This window comes from Gopherus flavomarginatus, chromosome 4 (genome assembly GCF_025201925.1).
Source record: "Gopherus flavomarginatus isolate rGopFla2 chromosome 4, rGopFla2.mat.asm, whole genome shotgun sequence".
Lineage (NCBI taxonomy): Eukaryota > Metazoa > Chordata > Testudines > Testudinidae > Gopherus > Gopherus flavomarginatus.
The window spans coordinates 64,089,258-64,107,621 of NC_066620.1; the positions used below are offsets into that span (position 1 = coordinate 64,089,258).

Genomic DNA, 18,364 nt, shown 5'->3' on the forward strand with positions numbered 1-18,364 from the left:
CGGGTCCCAAGATGGCTGTAAATTTGTGTATGTTCAGGGATCATACCCAACCTTCTCCTTTGGAGTATGATGCAGCAGGTGCTGTACTTCAGGGATGTTGCATGCAGTGGGTATTGGGAGTCCACACTGCTGGACTGTGAGGAGGAAGGAGTGGAATGCTGCAGGTAGAGAGTGGAGGTGAGGAGGTTGATAAGAGTCTGTTGGTGGTGTGTGGGGGTCACATGGGAAAGAGGTTTGCAACAGTGGCTGCAGGGGAGGGTGGGTGCGGAGCTGCTTGGTTTGAAGAGCTAGTATTGCCTGGAGTGTGTCCGCTTGGCGCTTCATAATGGTTAAGAGCCGCTCCATGGCTTCTTTCTGGTGTGCCACATTCTCCTTTCATTCCCTTTTCTTACTGTCCCACCACTTCTTTAATTCCTTTTTCTCAGCAGCGAAGTGCATGATAACTTCACACACAAAGTCCTTCTTAGTTCTTCTTGGATGCTTTCTAATTCTTCACAACCATTCTGCCGCCGATAACAAAGAGGGAGGCCGTGCTCCCAAGGTCATCTCTGTGAAGTTTAAATGCAACATTTTACAGAAGCAGTATTGTTTGCAACACAAACACTGTTTCAATGCTTTAAAACACAGCCAGTCCTCACACACCTGTCACTAACTGGCTGATCCCAGGTAAGCGCACACAAGCCACAAGACCCCCAGAATGGTGAGTAGCCACAGGGGCAGGGTAAATCACTCTTTCCGGACCCTGCTGTACACTGGGCATGTGGCTCTTGGGCACTTGGGAAGAGCCAGCCCTGCAGCAGGGGCCTGACAATCATTCCTGTCCCCACGCTTTCCACAGGAAGTGATCGTTATGGAAGATACCTCGCTGCTGAGGGTGAGCAGGGAATCAAGTGAGGGTCTTCTCCAAGCCTGCGGCATCGACCCTGGTCTCTATGCAGGTAGCCTGTGTGCAGCTGTGGTCCCGTCCCCCCACGCCTCTGTGACGGCAGAGTGGTGAGGGAAAGTTACCGTTAATGGGGCAAGAAACAAAGCAGCTCTGCCAAGGAACCTGTGGGAGCAGATTGCCCAGTATCTCTGTGAGAGTTTCCCGGAGATCTCTGAGGGAGTCAGGTGAAGTGAGGGAGTCAATCAACAGCCTGTTCCGCCGCTCAAACTAGGCATTAGGTGGGAGACAAGCCTGCTTTCCGTAACCCTCCTGCCCCCAACAACTCACTTCAGCAATTCCCAAAATCAGATCCACATACCAGGGGCCTCCTCTCCTGTTTGCACTTCACCAAGATCAGACTGCTGTGACTGGCAAGGCTCCTCCAGGATAGAAAAGAGCTCCTGAGTGCATGTATCTCTGGCCTCCAAGTCATCTTCTGCCTCTGGCTCCCCCATCCCTCACTTCATCCAAGATTGCCTCCTCCTGGTTTGGTCCACTCTTGACTGGCAACGAAGCCAACGAAGCATCCACAGGTGACTTTGCAGTGGAGGTGCGGTCACCACTGAGTATCACATCCAGCTCTTTGGAGAAGAGGCAGCTTGTGGGCGCAGCACTGGAGTGGCGGTTTGCCTCTCATGCCTTGTAGAAGGCGTTTCGCAGCTCCTTCCCTTTGACCCTGCACTGCAATGTATCCCGGTCATGGCCCTTTCCTATCATGCATCATGAAATCTGTCTGTAGGTATCATAATTCCGACGGCTGGAGCACAGCTGTGACTGCACAGCTCCTCTCTCCAAATGATGATGAGGTCCAGCAGCTCCGCATTGCTCCAAGAAGGGGATTGCATGGAGCAGGCATGGCCACCTGGAAAGATGCGCTGAGACCACTGCACACATCAGGAAGCAAACAGGAAGGGGACTTTCAAATTTGCAAAGGAATTTATGGGGTGGGGTTGACAGTTGGTCACTTAAGGGCAGAGCAGTAGAGTTCAAACCAATGGCCAGAGAAGTGAGAACAGGCATTGTGGGACACCTCCTGGAGGCCAATCGCAGCACTGTAGTCACCAGTGTCTACACTGGCACCGCAGTGCTGTAGCCCCAGTGCCAGCGCTACGCCTCTCATCAAAGTGTTTTGTTTATAGCGCTGCATCTGCGCAGTTTCTATGCACTAAGTGGCTTGGCAATGGGTACACCTTGTGAGTTACAGTGCTTAAAGCTGCTTTACTGTGCAGAAACTTGCCAGTAGACGGGGCCTAATATAAAAGGAACCAAAATTCAATCTGTCTCTTTAAAAATTAATTCTCCAATACTTGAATTTTAGGAGGAAAAATTAATCTAAATTACAAGTTTTACAAAACAAATGTCTCTTCTTTCCATTTACTAATCAGCTCTAAATAACATAAGCAAAAACCTCTGTAAGGAATTAGATAAGTCCAAGTCTACCCACTCCATTCCATTTAATACACATTTTCACAACCTCAAAAACTAAAGCTACTGCGGACTTTTCTCCCTCAGCTCCATAGAACTAATAAAGTCAGATCATTATACTAATTATCAGTTGCCTTTGCCTGAATTAATGGCACTTAGCTTGTCGGCATGAGTGGATGTTGATGTCATGAAAGAGAAAGTTCCTATCAATTAATTAGAGGAATACATCTGTACTCAAGAGAATTAATAGAATTTTATCATCAATATTATTTCAGAATAATATGGCATGCACAAAATTGGATAGAATTCACACTTTTTGTGAGGCTGAAAGAGCTTTGGAGAAGCATTTCCATGAAGATTTGACTTTTATTGGACAAAAGATCTGATTAAGGCTTTATTATTGAAGAAATGGGTTGCTGGTGCTGTGGTGTGGTGGTACCATTTTAGTGATGTGCCAATTTCAGAAAGACCAGATCTAATATGTGCATAGGGGCTTTCTCCATCCCTTTAGGCCATCTAAGTTAGGATGGAAATTTTTAAAGAAGCGGTTTCCTGGTAAAATTTCTATTGCTTCCTGCTTCCAGTCATCTCAAAATACCTCAAGAATAGCCTTTCAACTAGCTTTCCAGCCCTTCTGCTTCCAGAAGGAACTAGAAAATGCAGACTTGTGAAAATGAAAAAAATAACTGACCCTTGTGCAATCACTAAAAAAAGATTCATTTTACATTTTGGACACAAATTGGAATAGGTTCTTATTTTGTCAATCCTTACATCACTCAGTTTATTCCTGCTGTCTTGCAGATTGTATATGATGTCCAAAGCCAGTTTTAGTTTTAAAAGTTCTTGAAGAGGGAAAATGAAGCAAAATGCAGCCCGTGTCCCACCTGTTCTAATGATCTGTGTGACTGATTTTCTAAAGATTATTTTATATTATAGCTATGAAGATGTTCACACTTGGTTAAGGGCACAGAATTGCTGAGAGGTGAAAATGTCTAAAGAATAAGAGTCTTCTTTATTTCACTTGTTTGTTGCCTGGACAAAAATAAATCAGTCACTATGCTGCTGTCAAGGCTGAATCCCCACTCTGTCACTTTGAGTACAGGAAGTGGGGACCTGCAAGGATTTTAAAAATTAATACTTGCCACTCCAGGCTTCTATTAAACTTCCAAGGTTACAGCTTTTCTCTGGCCTTGGCTTGGTAAATGCTGTCACCAGCCAAATGCAAAAAAACCCCTTGGACTCAGGAAGGATCACTTGGGAATTCCTTCCCCTGGCATATCCTCGAACCCTTTCACACCTCCGCCCCCTCCAGGGAAGAGCTGTGAAAGAAAATAAAGGAAACTAGCTGTTTCTACCAGCTAATCAAACAACATGCACCAACCTCTTAGGACACCAAAAATCCAATACTGTTCTTAAAAAGGGTACATTTTATTAAAAACAAAAAGGAAGAAAATACATCTGGAACTTAAGCTTTTTTGAGATTTTTAAAAGAGCAATTCCAAAAATTAAGCACCCAAAATAGCTTTCTTAGGAGTTAGCTTAAAGGTTACAAGCAAACAAAGGCATCTGGGGTTAGCACAGAGGAGTCCACAAGCCTTTAAAATTTAAAAAAAAAAAAAAAAAAAAAAAAAAAGGAAATAAACCTAATTGCGTCTTCCTAAACAATCCTAATTTACTTACATATTTGGGTTATTAAAAGTAGTTCTAGATAGGATCTGATGGTTTTCATATTTGGTTCAAACTTTACACAACATTCCTACTGCCTGTCTCTTCAGCCCAGAGAGAACAACAGACAAAGGGAAAGTTTCTTTCCCAATTTTAAAAGTTCTACCTTTCCATTGGCTCTTTTGGTCAGGTGTCCAGTTTCTTTTCTTTACCTGGGGGACTTTTAACCCTTTACAGGCAAAGCAAGCAGAGAACAGCTGCCAAGAGTGATTTTACAGCTAACTGGCTGGCTGAGGGTTCATCAAAGGGAGCTCAGCTAACCCACCCACCCACCTGTCTGTCTGTCTGCCTGCCCCCCCCCCCCCACACACTTCATTTATCACAGCTGCTTTGCATTTATAAGACACAGCAGTCATGGTTTGGCATAAAGCTAAGTAAAATCCAAATTCTTACAATGATCTTACTCCTGTTTTTGAAAGCAGATGGACTGTCATATATTATTGTAGCTGTCAGCGCTGTCTGCAGTGTCTCACCACTCCAAGCACCAATCTCAGGTCAGATGCCAGAAAACAGGGCAGACACCCTAAACTGATGGTGTAATCTATAATTAGATTTCACCAAACCAGTAACAAATATGCACTCCTGGATTACTATACCAATTCTGCCATAAAGTCATAGACAGTGCCCTTAGACTCTCCATCCTGCCAGCCAGCCAGCCTGGACATAGTGATAACAGTCACATAAACCAAAAATCAAACCACATCAGTTTTCTTCCAGTCCCAAAGGACCAGTCACTTACCCTCAAATCAGTTGGTACTCTAGATCTCAAACCAAAGATAATGCTGGCAACCAATTCTCTAGTAAACCAAAGGTTCATTAGCCAAGAAAAACAAATGAGTTATTGAGAGGCTATAGCAGGTACATTAACAGGTAAGGCAAAGATTGTAAGTCCAAAATGGTAACACAGATGTAGTAATCTGCCAGTTTCCCCAGAGTCTTTTCAGGGCTACCAAAAATAACTTCAGGGATCTCTGTTTTCTTGTTCAGTTATTCTACTGTGTTAGAACCCACACAGTCCAGAGATAAAGAAACTTTTTTAATCAGTATTTCTAGCTTCTTTTCACAGACAACAATCTTACAAGTGTATATACCCACACAATGGTCAATGGCTTTGAATTTAGCACTTCTCTTCATTTGCATTCAACAAGTTATTTAATCACAGGGATACACGTAATGGAAATGCCTACCATTACATTATAATAGGAATAGATAAGTGAAAACTATACAAGTAACATTCCATTAGTTTTCACAAAGTTCTGACTCCTGAATACACTCTTACACTATCACAAACTTTGATCTAGGGTTATTTAATTACCAGGCATGCATAATGTAAATAGAATAGTAAACAACAGGATATAGATAGGTAAAAACAATACAATTAACATCTCCTTTGAGCGCTTATTAACATACAAGTGAATTGGCCTGAACATATACTAATATATTTAACTCCTTTGATATTCACGTACAAGTGAACTGGCCTATAGGGATGGGCTTGAACTGGTCTGTCCATGTGATAGTAGCTATAAGAATGACATGCCAAAGATAAAAGACATGAACAGGAGCCAAGAAACTGAGTTAAAAGCAGATCCTTTTATTGCAGCAAGAATAAGAGATACTTGCCTCATTTTGAACTAAATCTGCCATAGCCTGATCATATCTTGCCATGCTTGTATATGTGTGTGTGTAGAGCATAAACATATTTTGAAAATGATATAATATTAAGCAACTATTCTTAAGTCTCTTAAAGCAGTGACCTTTTCAAATGCTGAGTTTACGTTGAACAGCTAATCAGATGATGTTTATAAACATGTTGGACTTTAACTGGAAACTCACAAAGCTCCCAGCAACAATGGGAGTCTACGTATCAGCTGCTTGCTTTAAATGAAACTGCCTGAGGATCCAGTGTTAAGGCTTGTTGGGCTACACAGGCCATATGGTCATTATAGTTGTAGATAGAGGTTGCCCAGGTTGTTTTGCCATGGGGACTATTTTTAAGCAGTTCTTGGTCACATTGAAGAGATACTTAGGAATGGTCACTTAGTGTGGGTGGACACTAATACGGTTTGAATTAAGTCTCTGTGTTTGTAATATACAGTTAAGAATGAAGTTACAATTGCACAAAAGTTAAGACATTTGAAGTTAAGGTTCTCATAGCAACCTTTCTCTGCCCTTAACAGTCAGAAAAGTGGGTTGCCCCAAACCACAAGAAAACAGCATAACAAATATAATATAGAGACTTTGAGAAGACTTTGACAGAAATAATAAGTTCAATACCAAACTAATAAGTCATATATACAGATAGTGAAGATTAATTATAGGTCTTTCTCATACTAACCACTGTTGATGTATGTGTGGATTCATCTCTTTAAGTGCTCATGTTTTTGTCCAAACCTCAGTACGTCAGGTGTGCGCTATTTGATATGTTCATCAGCACCAGAAGGACATTTTATCCTGCATACTAGATCCATCAGGCAGCAAACCAAGGTCCTATGCATGATATTTTAAAACATTTGGAATTTTATTTGAAGACCACCTTTCTTTAAACAAGGCAAAAATTTTGATTCTGCATGGCACAGGTGTGAGGGCTTAATGTTTAAAATAAAGTTGATCTGTAACTGAGTGTAAAATATGCAGGTGAGAACTGTCTTAGTTGAAAAATAAAATTTTCCCCCACCCTAAAGTAACTGAAAAACAGCACCATGGATTTATATTTAATTTTCCAAACACCAAGCATGAGAAATTTCATCCCTGACCCCACTCCACTCCCATTCACCCAAGGTAATTTCTGAAAGAGCTATAAGCAACTGGAAACTACAGAATAGAATGGAAGTGACATCTCATTGGTAACAGAGCATTACTGCCACAGAGATGATAAACCCAGAGCCACCTACTGTAAGATAGTTTGTATTTCAGAGGTGTAATGACAGCAGCAGAAGGTTGAAATAATGACTGAACCAGCTTTCCATGCTTTTAAGTTGCATTAAAAAAAAAAAAAAAGCTAGTTCAATTTTACTAGGTCTAAAAAGTGAGTTTGTAGATGGTGCTAATTGGTCTTTGTAATCCCATAGGCTTCCGTGACTTAAAATAGTTTTGCTGCCATTTATGCCAGTTAAGCATAACCTGCATGCATGGGTGGCGTGTGACTCCCGCATTTGGGGAGACTGGGCCTGAAGGCCGCAAGCTCCCTAGAAGGGGGTGGAGGTGACCTCCAGCACCCAGACTGTGGCCCTGCCCCTGCTTGGCCTGCTCCCCCTGAGGCCTTGCCCACATTCAACCTTAGGCCCCACTTAGGCTGTGGTGCTCCATAGGTGGCAGGCTGGTGATGTGCATCCAAAGGGAAGTGTGCCACATCCTGCGTGGGCAGGCTTAGCCTCCCCATGCCTATTATACCTGCGTCCGTGCCTATATGCTGCTTTCCATCTTAAAAGCCATGTTTCAGCCTCTGTTTTTGAAGCATTTAAAGGGCCTCTCTTTAACATCTGATATTACTACAAGTGTTTTTGTTTCAGTATCCACCACTGCTATTAAATTAACATCTACTTCTTACTGTGTTTCTCTCTCCCTTTGCCATGATCACTTCCAGTCATTTAAGGGGAACTTCTCATTAGATCAGTGCTTTCCAAACTCTTTTTTGTTAAGCCCCTTTGGAGATTCATGTCCCCTACATGCCCCCCTCTTTCTAAGAAGGCCTAGGCTAGAGGGATGTAGTACCTGTGCGGGCACTGGAAGCAGGAGAGGAGCAGAAGGCTGCATCCCCTAAGCATCTGTGCTCTTGCAAGACAGCCCAGTGGAAGTGGGCTTGCTTTTTTTTTTTTAAAAGCTGCTTTAATGTTTTGAATCAAGGGCTTGTTTTATTTGGCAGTCGCTTATTGGTTTTTTTGGTCATAGGTGTCTTGAACACAAAGTTATAGTTTAAAAATGGCTGTAGGAGTATTTTTAGTGATTGACTGGAGGTCAATGAACATGCACATCTTTTGCATTTTAGAATCCTCCTACCCCTACTCTGTCAATTAAGAAAACACACCTAAATTTGTGCACTGAACATAGCCTATGTTCCAATTTTTTGTCCCACATCAGGATATGCTTCAACAGTTCAGCATGGCATGTAGCACAGTGAATTAACAGAGACCACTGAGGACAGAGAGAGCGACGATGATCTTTTTTTTATACTATAAGTACACACAATTATTTTAATATTTTTATGTGTAACTTAATGTTGTATGCAGCAAAACTAAACTACTAAAAGAAAGTGGAGTTGGAAAAGCATCCCCACTCCCCTCTCTGTGAAATAGGTTAGTCCTTACAAAAAGAAAGGCATGGGCCAGCCTACCACATGCCTTGTCTCATACCCCAAGGCCAGAGACCAATCAGTGAAAGCCAACAACTGTAAAACCCATCAAATGACCCAGCCCATTACAGAGCCAAGCCTACCCCAAGCATGTTGTTGGCACTCGCGCTCTCTGGTACCAAGGCAAACAGCTTAGTCCAACCCGAACCCTGATCAGAGCTGCAGGTGCCCCCTCCTCCTTGCAAAGGTATGGGGCTGAGCACCAGCCCGGCCCCTGCGGAAGAAGAGGATGGGCCCCACCTCTGGTCCCATCCATCCGCCTCCCCTAGGGAGGGTCCTTCATCTGTGCCATTCCCCAGGGCACTTGGAGCCCCCCCTGCCAGTTTGTGGCTGGGCCTTAAATCTGCCTCCATCGAGGCACCAGCCCTCGCTCTGACCCCCAGCGACTCAGTCCTGGTTCTACCCCCTTGCGTGAAGGGGAGAGACAAGGAATCCACGCCCCTCCCCATAGCTCCGCCCCCTACTGCTGGGGGCGGGGCGGCGGGTGGCCCCTCCCCCGAGCGCTCAGTGACGTAGGAACGGGTTGCCGCGGGTCCCTATGGAGCAGAGGCTGGCGCAGTTCCGAGCCGCGCGCCGCGCCCCGCAGCCCACGGCGGCCCCGGCGAGCGAGCAGCGAGCGGGGCCGGACGCAGGCCGCGGCCCGCGGGACCGCCCCGCCCAGGTGAGGGGGAGGGACCAGGGCCTAGACTCACTCCGTCCCGCCACTGGCGGGGTGGCGCCGGGACCACGTACCGCGCCTCGGCTCGGCCTCCTGGGGCTCTGCAGCGCGGTGAGCGCTGGCCCGGCGGGCGGGGTAGGCATGGGAGGCCGCGGGGGGGTCCGGAGGAGCGGGGCAGCCGGGCGCAGGGCGCAGTGCCCCCCCCCGCACACCCACACCCCGTCGCTCTTGCCCCCCCAGGAGGAGACGCGCAGGCCGGGATCCCCGCAGGACGTGGCTGCCGGTGCCCCCGCCCCCGCCCCGTGGGGCGCCCGGGCTCTCCTGAGCCACGTGGCCTTGCTGAAGTTCCTGCTCTGGCTGGTGCTGCTGGGGCTCGCCGCGGAGCTGCAGTTCGGGCTGCCCTGCTTCGTCCTGTCGCTGTTCTACTGGCTCCACGCCGGCATGCGCGGCCCCGGCGAGAGGCGGCCGGGGGAGCGAAGCGCCTACTCCGTCTTCAACCCGGGCTGCCAGGCCATCCAGGGCGCGCTCACCGCGGAGCAGCTGGAGCGCGAGTTACACTACGGACCCGCCGCCGGGCGGTAGCGGCTGCGCCAGGGCTCTGTGTGCGCGCCTCTCCTCCGGGAGCCGGTGCCGCCTTGCGCTGCGCTGGCTGCGCTGCCGGGCCTCAGGCGCACCCCTCAGGTGTGGACTAAATCCTCGTCTCACTGCCAAACGAAGTGTCCTCGCTAAGGGAGTGAATTCGAGGTGGCTCCAGATAAGAGCGTAGCCAGCTCCGTTCAGGTGAAATGCCTTAATTGACGGCTACTGGCTTGAAGTTATGGCCACAAAGTGGTGCTAATTGTAATGTACTGAGATGGGCTTGTACACAACTTCTGGACACACAGGCTTCTGGTACCTCAGAGGGCAGGGCAGTCTGAACCGCCTTGCCTTTATTTCCTTATGCTGCTGGCCCACCAATGAAAACAATTAACCTGCTAAGATTAATATTAAGCAGCCTAATGAATCCAAGCCTAGCCTGGCTTTCAGAGTCAGGACCCCAGCTACTGTGGGACCAAATTTCACAGCACTGTTAATTTAATTCTACTGCCCCTGAAATACCCTTCATTCTTGTTTCGTATCCTCTCCCCCCATACATATAACTGTGTCATAGCTGAAAATATTGAAGGATTTAAAATGTGTTGTATTTACTATTTCCAACCCTTTTTTATGAAAGTTTTTTTTATTATGCTGTGCAGTGGGAGAGGATGGGATTAAGGGGGCCTGAGCCCACTCTCCTGGCCTCTTCTCCCACCTAAAGGTAAGTGGGAGCTGAGTGACCTGCTGCCTTCCTCTATGGGACAGTGCAGGAACATGGATTATAATCCAGTTACTTCTCTGTTGTGGGGAAAGCTGAAGATCAAGAGGCAGCTGCAGGCATATCCTATGGGTGCCTGGCTGCAACAGCATAGCAAATTCCACAACAAAAACGCTGAGTGGTATATAGTGGGAAAAATTCCAAATGATAGGACAGCAGAGTCCCCAGGGCCCTGATTGTAATGAATGGGGTAGTTTACACCTCTGAGCTATTGTCAGACTTTCTGTACCCCTACATTCAGTTCATGTTTTCAAGGTTCTTTCTGCCAGAAACCAAATGTTTTTTAAATGAAAGTTGAAATTTGGGACACAGTTGCGCAGCAAAGGGTAAATTTAGCTGCTGGGGAATCTCAAACAATGTCAATAACAACAGACATTTTATTTAGCTCTAGCTGGCCTTTTAATAGTATGATTAATAACTCCTTATCACTGTAATTGCACTTGGGCAGGCTGCTATTGCTGCCATTTATTAAGGGATGATGAGGGAAAGTCAGCTGACTTGGTACCCATAACTTGCTATAACATTCTTAATTATGCAGATTAAGGAATAAACTCTTCAACAGAGGTGGTATTGAGCCCAGCACCCCACACATACTGTGAATGCCCATGCAAATACAAAGGCACCTAGCCTCCTTTGTAATGCTGCATGGAGGATGCGTTATACTCTGCACTCAGCCAAGTTTACAGCCTGGAGCATGTTTGATTTTTTTCCCATTTTACTTAATCCTTATGGGAATGTGATTTATTATAAAATAATTATCCTGCTTTAGAATCCAGTCCAAGAGTTACTTCTGGTTTCAAAGTAAAATTTAGGTTTCAGGAGATGAAAAATAACTATTAGGGCTTCAAGCTCTGCCAAGACTGCCTACGTAATGAGCGATGACATCTTTATAGTTATTGAGCTGTTCACAACTGTAGGTGGGTGAGATCTAATACAGGAAAAATACAATAATGCTGTTTTGTCCTGGTTATTAAATATGCATAATCTCCCATTCCAAGAAATCATTTTGGTTTCTGGCTGGACAGAGACACTGTGTATCATCTTTGGGCATTCAGCTTGAATTATTGGCGGTCCTTGCCTCTGGCAGATGCTGTACTTTACTATCCCTTAAAGAGTGAGAGGTTTCTCTAGCACAAGTCTCCATGGAGGCGTTTACTCCGATAATCTGTGCCATGGCTTTGCAATACTGACTAATGTTAGTATGTTTGCCTCGAATCTATTGTATCATAATGGGACCATACCCATAAAAAAGAAAGTCAAATGTTTTAAATGTGATTGGAATTTATTCCCTTTGTGTAACAAAGATATATAGTATAAATGACTATTTGCAGTCCAAATTACCAGCAGGCGGTGGAAAGGGAATAGAGAAAAGTGCTTCAAGGATTCTTGTTTGTAGAAGATAGTGAGATGCTCTGAGTGGAAAGAACAATAGTAAGGATACTAATCGCCCTTGATCTACTGAGGCCATGTCTACATCTAAAATTTTGCAGCGCTGGTTGTTACAGCTGTATTAGTACAGCTGTATAGGGCCAGCGCTGCAGAGTGGCCACACTTACAGCAACCAGCGCTGCAAGTGGTGTTAGATGTGGCCACACTGCAGCGCTGTTGGGCGGCTTCAAGGGGTTTTGGGGAAGGCGAGAGCAAACCGGGGAAGGAGACCAGCTTCGCCGCGGTTTGCTCTTGCGTTCCGCGAACCCCCCTGCAAACCGCAGGGAAGGAGACCTGCTTGCTCGGGGGTTCGGCGAACGCGAGAGCAAACCGGGGAAGGAGACCAGCTTCGCCGCGGTTTGCTCTCGCGTTCCGCGAACCACCCTGCAAACCGCAGGGAAGGAGACCTGCTTGCTCGGGGGTTCGGCGAACGCGAGAGCAAACCGCGGCGAAGCTGGTCTCCTTCCCCGGTTTGCTCTCGCGTTCCCCGAACCGCCGAACAAGCAGGTCTCCTTCCCTGCGGTTTGCAGGGGGGTTCGCGGAACGCGAGAGCAAACCGCGGCGAAGCTGGTCTCCTTCCCCGGTTTGCTCTCGCGTTCGCCGAACCCCCGAGCAAGCAGGTCTCCTTCCCTGCGGTTTGCAGGGTGGTTCGCGGAACGCGAGAGCAAACCGCGGCGAAGCTGGTCTCCTTCCCCGGTTTGCTCTCGCCTTCCCGGAACCACCCAGCAAACCTCAGGGAAGGAGACCTGCTTGCTCGGGGTTCGGGGAACGCGAGAGCAAGCCGGGGAAGGAGACCAGCTTGATTACCAGAGGCTTCCTCAGGTATGCTGGGATACCTGCTTATTCCACGGAGGTCAAGAAAAGCGCTGGTAAGTGACTATACTTGATTACCAGCGCTGGATCACCAGCGCTGGATCCTCTACACCCGAGACAAAACGGGAGTACGGCCAGCGCTGCAAACAGGGAGTTGCAGCGCTGGTGGTGCCCTGCAGATGTGTACACCTCCTAAGTTGCAGCGCTGTAACTCCCTCACCAGCGCTGCAACTTTCTGATGTAGACAAGCCCTGAGGCTCTTCATGCATCTCTCTAGCTAGAGATTAGACTTACTTCTAGTTTTGGATTGTTTGCTTTGATAATTAGATTAGAAATTTTAGTAACTCTTTCTAAGAGACTGAGGTATCAACATATGCCGAGCAAAATATCTTTTCTGATTTGCACACTTTTGTTCAAAACACTAATTTAGATGTCCAGTCTGATTCCAGTGGTTCACCATGGTAGCAGAGTAGCTGTTGCTACAGAGAGACCAGGAAAGTTACTAACACTACAGAAGATGATGATGTTTTTATGCAAACCGCTTGAGGACATAGACTTTCAATAAATGATTTAATATCCACTATATAAAGGTTTTTCTGTTTCTTTGAGAGACTCATAACTTGTGTGTCACTTAATTCTCCTTGAATATTCCACCAAAAGGAGCCAAAAAAAAGAAACACACACCAGTAATAACAGATTTATGTGACAAGGGAATTACATTCCAAGGAAAAATAAGTAAACTACACATCCATTTAATGTGCACAGGGAGCTTATATGGTCAACATGTACTACAGCTATAGCTGCCTTTCTGTTTCTACATGCGAAGAAATCACATTCAAATACAAATTAACATTTAAACATTCATGAAAGAGTACACATTCTTTGTGGCAGCAAGAATAGACGAAGTTTTCACTCACTAAAAACCCTTAGTGACATCATCGCTATATGTGCATTTAAAGTCTTATTTCAAAGTGTTTGGAGCCAATTATAATCACAGTGAGTAAGCATGTTGCTAGAAGGCACAAAAAATACACATTCACAGGGTTCATAAATGCAGGTTAAAAAGGTACGGCAAATTCTGAAGCATAGGCAGCAGTCATGTAACAGAAGGTAGCAAAAGGATTTATTGAAGACGCTGGTCAAATGTGTGAAAACTATCTTCTAGGCCCTGTCTGAAATTGTTTTTTTTTTTTCCTCCCCCAAAGGCAGGATGTAATAAATTAGCCTAAATATTTTGACATGTTGGGTCACTAACAACCAGGCTGGTGTGAGGATTTTTTTTTCCATTATAACTTTATGTATTTGACAAATGATATTTTTTGTCTCTGAAAGGTGATCTGCACAAGAGGTGAAGGATTGAGAACTTGTATTTTCTTTATGGCAAATAAGAGGATGCCTGAAAGTTTCCTCCAAAATTAATTTTTCTTGTGTGTGTTTTACCATAGAAGTATTAGGCATGCTTTTGGGTATTCCTGGAGGTTTTGGAGTGCTCCTTTTAATGGCAACAGGAAGAGATGTGACTGTGAAACTTTCAACCCTTAATTGATGGAGCAAGTTCTCAGTCACTGACAAAAGCACATTTCTTCTAAGTGTCTGTCATCCTTTTGTGCTAAACTCAAATCTCTGCATGCCTGTAATCACTCATCACCCATCTCTTGACCCTTTCCAGTTTTGCTATGTATCTTTTGAGGCAGCTGATGAAGTAAATGTGCTATTCCAGGCAAGGTACGCTATTGAATTAGATCATGGCATTATAACTTTTTTACTACGATTTTTCTATCCTACTCTGTAAATGTCCCAACTTTTTTTTTTAATCACTTCTGTACAATATGCTCATGGCTATTACTGTAGACAAGTTTTGTCATGAGATGTAACAGTTTAACTACTCATCCGTGGCTGGGTTCTAATTTACTTATTCCTTTGGCTGTGCAGTATCTTGCATTTGTCAGTCATTAATTTTACCTATTGTGATGCTGCCCATTCACTGGGATCCTACAGGTTTGGCTTTCATGTCAATCCAGTTCTGTTTATCAAAGCATTTAAGCATGCACTTTGCTGAATTAGAGGCTTCATCGGGTCTTTTAGAGTGGGGTGAGGAAAATAAGGCAGGGTGGGCATTCCATATGAGAGGAGAGTGAAAAGATGGGGGCTTGTTTAGTTTTGAGAGAATTAAAATACAGGGCCATGCCAGAGGAATACAGCAGGTAGGTTGGGTGCTTCTGCTTACCCTTTCAATACAAGAGCAGTAACCCCATCAAGGAAATGGAAAGGCAACAAATTTAAAGCTGCTATAGGTTAATTATGTACCAACACTGATGCTCACAAGATACTATTGAGCTTTTGTAGGAATAACCAATTACATTGGATAAGATTTTTTTAAAATGGTGTTGTAAGCTAATGCCTATGTAAAGGGAATTAGGAAGGGCTAGATTCACAGAGGTATAGTTAGGTGCCTAAATGTTAGGCCCAATTTTGGCTCCAGTGCAAGCTGTCAGACTCCTGCCATACCTCCATTTAGTGCGTACGTGTTAAAAGTTCCTTCAGCACCTCAGGGCGGGCATACTGTTGCTTCCTTCTAGGTGTCCACATGCCTAGCTCCCCACCTAAGCACCAGAACAATTCACAAACCAAGGCATGCAGATATCTGGCCAAATCCATCACATGCAGGGCTCAGTTCAGTACATGTGCTCAGAGGCTGCCTACTAGTGGTTGGCACATTAACCTGGTATGTGGGAGGCCACACCCTTGTCATCAAATCGCAGTGTCGGTCCTACGCTTTTGTAGGTATCTAAAAGTAAGCTTTGTGAAGCTAATCTGAAGAAACTTTCCCAAAGGGGAAGTCATTATTTAGTTGTTCAATAGTTGTTTAGTTGTTTCTTGCACTTTTCTCTGGAGCAGCTGGTATTGGCTTGTACTGAACCAATGGGCTGATCTGATAGTAATTCCTTTATCTTGACTAACCCAAACAATTGCATTACTGCAACATATTGTTACCACATAGAAACATGTGGCATGCCACTGTTAACCTTTTGTCATGGTGAAAATAAGGGTCCAGTCTCTTCTTTCTGGATGAGAATTCCGCATATGCATGTAAACAAATGTGTATTAATAAAGTACATACAAAACTGCTTTATGTTAAAATGTTTCATTCACAGGAAGTAATAGTTACTGTGTAAAGGGAGACAGTTGCAGCTCAATCAAAACTTTTCTTGGAAATTTGCTATATTTTATTTTTTCACTGCATGGTTCTAGACTACTTAAATCACTGAATTATTTGGGTCTGAAACTGAAATAGTTAAATCATAACAATTTGATTCATGTTCAACTATAAACTGCATGACAGTAGAGACCTCCACTTCCTTTGAATACTCCCACCTCAGAAAAAAGTCTGAGCAAATATAAGGGCCTTCCAGCATGTCCTGAGCTCAAAAGACTCTGCTTTCTCTCTCCCTCTGCTTATCTGCAAACCAGAGTCTAAAGGCTAGATTCACAGAGGACATAAGTATCTAACTGCTACTTTAGGTGCCAATGGCATTCACAAACCTCCTGCTCAGCTGCTGTCTGAACTTGTAAGTGCCTAAATTCCCCTGGTACCTACATTTCTACCAGTGAGCATGTACAAAACACCCTAAATCATGACACAGCTGAGCTGTTTGAGAATCCCACCAGGGTTAGGCATGAGCTAGGGTGTCAAACTAGGTGCATGCCTACTGGTTCAGGTCTTGTATAAAAGAGAGCCAACAGTTCAAGCATTGTTGTGGCTGCCAGGCATATTTGTGTGTCATTATACTAAACAGACCAATGGATAAATATGTGGGAGACCCAGCTCTGAATCTCTGTTCTGCCTGATTGATTTGAAGCAGGGACTTGAAACCTACAATGTGGGAGACCTGGAAAGTGCCCTAACCACGAGGCTGTTGAATATCCTGGGATCGGTCTCTCTCAATCTCTCCTGCTGAAGCTGTTCCACTTTGTATTATTAAATATCACTGGAACATGGTCTTGAAGCTGACTCTCCTATATGCCATAGACATGGCTTAACCAACTACCAGCCTATTCATTCTCTCAGAAATTCATTCTCTCACTTTTTCTTTCTCTCTGGCTCAATGACTAAGTATTTATACACAGTGGAACCGCTTCAACAGAAGAGACAGAGGGTGTTTCTACACTAAAGTCAACCTTAGGTCGACTTACAGTCACCTCAGTAATTAATGCAGTGGTGCATGTCCTCACCAGGAGTGCTTCCATCGGCCGCAGCTCCACTGGCAGCTCCTTGCTGGGAGCCTAGCTACCTACCCCACATGCTCCCAGGCTACCGATGGGCTGTGGGAGAGACAGATTTTATTTCTTCCCCCGCCTGATGTGGAGCAGAGATTTGAATTCGAGTCTCCCACCCGAGTAACCTAACCACTGAACTTGTCTTGTTGAAGCTGTTCCACTTTTTAAATAAATGGCCATTGAACCAGAGAAAGAATGACTATATATCCCAGTGGCTAAGGCACTCTCCTGGGAAGCAGGAGTCTCAGCTTCACATCTCAGCTCCACAATTAAGCAGAGTGGACTTGAACCTGGATCTCCAGCATCCTAGGAGCTCTAACCACTGCAATAAAGATTATGGGAGGCTGGTTCTACTATTATTACTATTTTTCCCCTTTGTGACTCTAGCTCAAAGATTGAGATGGCCCTGCCACCTGCAGGACATTTACACGAGATACATATTAGGTTGGGTACCTTGGGTGAATGTCACTGGGAGTAAACAACATGAGAAAGAGGCAGGCCTCTAAGGTAACTAGGAGTCAAAGTTTTGGTCTTAACCAATACAACCAAAGCTTATTTACAGCCAAAGAGAGACAGAAATACCAGTCAGAGTGATATGTAGGGGGATCAATGTAGGGAGAGGAGGAGTATTTTGCTAGAAATACACCATGAAATAAGTCATTAGACTATTTGAAGCCTATAAACAGTGGGCCTCATCCTTTGGTCCTTATACATACAAAGTGTCAGTCTTCACGGGGCAGTTTGCTTGAATAAGGACTACAGGAGTAAGTCCTTTCACACTAAGGGCAGGTTTACACTACAGACTTGCATTGGTGCAGCTGCATCAGTGCTGTAGCGCTTCTGGTGAAGATGCTCTAAGTGGATGGGAGACAGCTCTCCTGTCAGCTTAATTACCTCACCTCTGCGAGAGGCAGTAGCTATGTCAGCAGGAGAAGCTCTGCCGCTGACATAGTGCTGCCTACATGGGATGGGTGGGAGGTGAAGGTTGTTAGAATTACGTTGCTCAGAGGAGTGATACGCCTGAGCAAGGTAGTTATACTGAAGTAAGTGTGTAGTGCAGATCTGGCCCAAGCAACTGGCGCGAGGGTTAGATAGCTTCTCTTACTGTTCTTCTCATGTATGCTTTGCCCTTCACAACACTGAGCACTCTCAGCTCCTGTTGACTTCAGCAGGAGTTGAGGGCAATTAGCACCTTGATTGGTCCTCTGGGCTGGATTCATTCATTTTTAGAAAGAGCTTTGAGTTTACATAAATAGTTCCTTTCGTCTTGCAACATTGTAAGTGGTGACATTCTAAAGGCTCATTAAGAGCATAAATTTAAATAGCTCCAGCACAGAAGAGAAAGTACAGCAGAGAGCTGTCCTCAGTGCTGAAAGTGCAGTTACTAAATAAACTCAATTAACAATATTT

General features: G+C 44.9%; 1 protein-coding gene across 1 annotated transcript; it reads left to right on the forward strand.

The window, feature by feature from the left end:
* Window positions 1-8,956: 8,956 nt before the first annotated feature.
* On the forward strand, window positions 8,957-9,798 carry SAYSD1 (SAYSVFN motif domain containing 1). Its single transcript, XM_050948647.1, has 2 exons — window positions 8,957-9,084; window positions 9,322-9,798. The coding sequence occupies exons 1-2, from the start codon at window positions 8,962-8,964 to the stop codon at window positions 9,661-9,663; spliced, it is 465 nt and encodes a 154-aa protein (XP_050804604.1). The 5' UTR covers window positions 8,957-8,961; the 3' UTR covers window positions 9,664-9,798.
* The last annotated feature ends 8,566 nt before the right edge of the window (window positions 9,799-18,364 follow it).